The sequence below is a fragment of the Myotis brandtii genome, unplaced genomic scaffold (assembly GCF_000412655.1).
Source record: "Myotis brandtii unplaced genomic scaffold, ASM41265v1 scaffold3301, whole genome shotgun sequence".
Classification (NCBI taxonomy): domain Eukaryota; kingdom Metazoa; phylum Chordata; class Mammalia; order Chiroptera; family Vespertilionidae; genus Myotis; species Myotis brandtii.
In genome coordinates this window covers 285,958-290,124 of record NW_005362719.1, presented here as the reverse complement: position 1 = coordinate 290,124, position 4,167 = coordinate 285,958, and the positions used below count along the sequence as shown (strand labels likewise).

General features: G+C 57.9%; 1 protein-coding gene across 1 annotated transcript in view; it reads left to right on the top strand.

Annotated features, from left to right (window-relative positions):
• The window catches only part of IGSF9B (immunoglobulin superfamily, member 9B), a gene marked incomplete at its 5' end in the record, with an annotated part of 58,037 nt that extends 56,513 nt beyond the window's left edge, over positions 1–1,524 (top strand). The window contains one exon of the mRNA XM_014543650.1: positions 1,266–1,524. Within this exon, the coding sequence (XP_014399136.1) occupies positions 1,266–1,474 (209 nt within the window). The remainder of the gene's footprint in view (positions 1–1,265) is intronic.
• Positions 1,525–4,167: the final 2,643 nt, after the last annotated feature.

The window sequence follows — 4,167 nt, the reverse complement described above, 5'->3', positions numbered from 1 at the left end:
CAGCCGATCAAGGATTCTCTCTCATCATTGATGTTTCTAGCTCTCTCTCCCTCTCCCTTCCTCTCTGAAATCAATTAAAATGTATTTTTTAAAAAAAGAACTTCTTAGGCCGCCCTGCCTGTCTGTCCTGCCCTGCTTTCTCTGCTCACTCGGCGTGAGCTGTGACGGCCTTCCTCCTGTCTCTGGAACATGTCACATGTGCTCCTAACTCCGGGCTTTCCCACGTGGCATCCCTCTGTCGGGAACACGTTGCCTCGGGTCTTTGCAAGGCTAGCGAGGGTTTCTCTGTCAGAGCAGCAGTGTCTCAGTCATTTGCTTCCTCGTGACCCTGGTTTATCTTTTTCTGTAGCATTTGCAGTGTCTGCACCTTTGATTTCTGTAGTTTTTAAGTCTTACAGTTTGTCCGGCTTCCTCACTCCCGCATTGAAGTGTAATCTTCCGGAAAACAAGGGCTGGATCTCTATCCCCAGCAGGGCCGTGAGGCAGAGGCGTGGCCCTGGCGCCAGAAAGGACCAGGCCCGACTCTATGCACATGACTGAGCTCTCGTGTAAAACCCACCGCTGCTTGAAGGGAAGGGGTGGGGGGTGAGTGGTATGAAAACAAATGTGTGAAGTCCCAAGCCCAGCACCTAGAATGGTGCTTGGTACTCAGGTGGTACAAAAAAGACATATGAATATTCCTTTTAGAAAAACCGTTACCTAAGGATAGGTTTTTTATTGATTATTTTGAGAGAGAGAGAGAGAGAGAGAGAGAGAGAGAGGAAAAGGGAGAGAGAAAGAGACAGGGGACCAGCCCTGCAATATCCCTGACCGGGATGAGAACCTGCAACCTTTTGCTGTTTGGGACGAGGCTCCAACCAACTGAGCCACCTGGCCAGGGTAGTATTTCTCTAATAAAAAGAAGAAGAAAAGGAATATTCTATAAAATATGTTACATAAGTATATTCAAGATTAAATAAAAGATAAAATAGAAATAGGGATTGGCTAGATCCACCTGCTTCTTTGACTCTGGGGAACAGGAGGGGGGCAGCTGTGGTGTGGGTTCTGTGGGATGGGCCTCCCAGCCAAGTCTCTCTGGGGTGAGGAAGGTGGTTTTTCTCTCTGCCCTGGTCCCCCGTATACTCAGCGACCCCTTTGTTTAAGCCCGAAGCCCGGAGGATGCGTCCCGGCAGGTGAGCGAGGTGCGTGTGCGAGGGCCGCGGTCTTCCTTCTCACCCACTCTCTTTTCTTTCCGCCTCTCCTGTGCGCCCGTCCCACCTCCCTAGACGGTCCTGCCTCCCAGGCTCAGCAGCTTCCAAACTCTCAGGTCCTGTGGCCCGACGAAGCTGTCTGCCTCCGGAAGAAGAAGAGACACGCTCGGCCGGACCCCTTTGCCCGCCTCTCAGACTTGTGCCATCGCCAGCTTCCGGAAGACCAGACGGCCATCCTCAACAGCGTGGACCATGACGACCCTGGCCATGCCACTCTGCTGTGACGACACAACTCAAGTGCTCCCGGAGTGAGAGCGCGGGCCGAGGGCCGGGGCGGTGTTCTGCTTCCACCCCTTCATCTCTGGGCAGAGCGGGGTCTCCTCCACACCTGGCCCGCTGGCCTCATCTTTAGGACATGGGACCGGGCAGACCCTCCGGTGGTGGGTGGAGATCAGGACGTGGACTGGGGACAGGGCCAGATGCCTGCCTCCGCCCACCGCTCCCCTCTTCCCGCCGTGGGTTTTTCTCACTTCTTCAAAGATCTTTGCAAGTGAGGAGGCAAGCGATGGCTTGTATTGCTCTCAGCTTCTGCTTCGGCTTTTTAAGTCCCCCCAAGCGCTGCATATATATAGATATAGGTGCAAATCATAGGTTCGTAGTGTGTGGGCTTCTCTATGTGTATATAGATGTACATTGAAGCAAAGTGCTGTTTATTTCTGTGGTCAGTGAAAGAGGCGGGAGCTCAGTGAGTAGGACCGCGGAGAGCTGGGTGGGTGTCCTGACGCCCGTCTCGGGGATTTTTTTCTTCCTGAAACAGGAGTCACGCCTTCTCAGCCGATCTCACCATTGGACTCTCCACCTTCTCCCACCCAGAGCAGAAATGGGGGCTTGCCGTTGATTTCCAGCTGCCTGCTTTGGGGGTTCGGCAACGCGTTGCCCCAGAACTAAACACAAGCCTGTATTTCTTGGTTCCTGGGTGAAGAAAGGGTGGCAGGCAAAGGGCCGGACTGGTGTCTTCCTTCCACGGTTGGGTTCAGAATGGAAGCAGGCCTGCACCAGCTCGCGCGCTCACCCATCAGCCCCTTCGGGTCCAGCCCGGGCCGGCGGGAGCCTTGGGGCCAAAGGGCCTCCATTCTGGAGCCGCCTGCGCTGCACACCTCGCTGCTGCTGCTCTATTCATAGCCCGCCTCCGGCTCGGCGCCCTCGGAGCGCTGATCCAAAGCCGCTGACTGGGTTCTTCCTTTCCTTTTGTGGGAGCTAATTTCCCAGATTGATTAATTGCCACTTGCGGGGAGCCCGCCGGCGGCTCCTCTCCCTGCTCTCCACGTGCTGCCTGCAGACTCTTCGCTGCTCAGGGGGCCCCCCTCCACCCTGTGGGCCCGGTGTGGGCGGAACGGGATCAGATGAATCTAGGATTCCTGGGGGTTCTGGGGGTGCTCTGGACCCCCTCTCTTCCCCTGGTTCTGTTTAAGTGGAACTGGCTGAGGCATGGAATGAAGGTGGAGGGGGCGCTCTGCCCAAATCTTGTCCTAGTTCAAACTGTTAGCACCAGACACTTCTGCGAGGTCATCTTAAAATACCTGAAGATGCATCTCTCTCTCTCTCTCTCTCTCTCTCTCTCTCTCTCTCTCTCTCTCCAGTCAGATGATGGCACTGTCCAGGCACAGGGCAGAGTCCGAGGGGGCGGGCGTGTCTGGTTTCTCTTCCCTCTTCCTGTGCAGGAGCCGCCCTGCTGGCCGCCGGGATCCAGGTGGCTATCGGGTTCCTTGAAGTCTTTCCTTCTTGGTGCTGCTGTCCTGGTGGGTTTGGGGACATCTACCTCTCCTCAGTCACCTGCTCACACATCGGCCAAGTCAAAGCACTGGAGGCGGCCCAGCCCCGTGACCGAGGCCGGCGTGGTCTCCGAGAGCAGGAAGCCGCTCCTGCTGGGCACTTCCCTCTCAGGGCTGGGCGCTCCGCCACCCAGACCCGGTGCTTCCTTTCTCTCGGCTGCTGCACATGGGGACAGTTCCACCGCAGGTCTGCCACCCCAGTCGCAGCCACAGTCCGCTTCTCAATGCAAGAGGTAGAAAGGGGCGGTGTCTGGCCCTTGTCTGTCAACGGCCTCATCTCTCCGGGGCTGGGCCAGCGCCCTGGGGTGGACCCTGGACCTTTCGGCTAATGTTACGCGTCTCTGGACATCCAACTCCACTTTCCCACCAGCCCGCGGCCCCAGCAAACGGGAGCCAGGGGTGGTGGCGGTCTTCCTTGCGGGGCAGCACTGCCCCTGCCACGAGCCCATCAGCGATCACAGACACCTCTGCTGGGCACGGGCCTCGGCCCCGTCTGTGCTCGCGACCTGCAGTTTCTCACGCGCGCCGGGTCCCAGCTGCAACGCCGACGTGGGGTGTCAGGGATGTGGGTCTGCGGGATGAATGAGGTCAGACTTTCTCAGCCCTGCGTTGGAATTCTGGGCCCTTCCGGTTACAACAGGAGAAGATGAGGGGGAAGCTTTGCCTTTTTGGGGTGTCGCACAGGACCGAGAGCCAGAGTCTGGGCTGAGGTGCCACGGGCTATGACCCCACTACCGCGAGTGTCGCCAGCGCTGACCAAGGTGCTGACCCCCTTTTTTCCTTCCTCTGGCCACGCCCTCACCTCCAGCACATCAGGCCCAATGATGGGAGCAGAGTGTGTTGCTGGCCACCGGGTGGCAGCTGTGCTGGGCGAGGGAAGGACACAGGCCACCCTCTCCGAGTGGCCGAGTGGCCATGGGCTCATTTCTCCTCCCGAGAGCGCTTCCTTCTGTGACAGTGTCTTTGAAGGCCAGCGGCCTTCCTACCCCCTGGGAGCTGTTTCAGTACCTCCTGCAAGGACTGTGATGGGAATTGCCAGAATGCAGCGCCTCTGTCCCCGGGGGGATGGAGGGATGATGTCTCCAGTAGACACTCAGGTGCTGGGGGGGGGGGGCCTGTGTGAGGGGGTGCAGGATGGGGTGCAG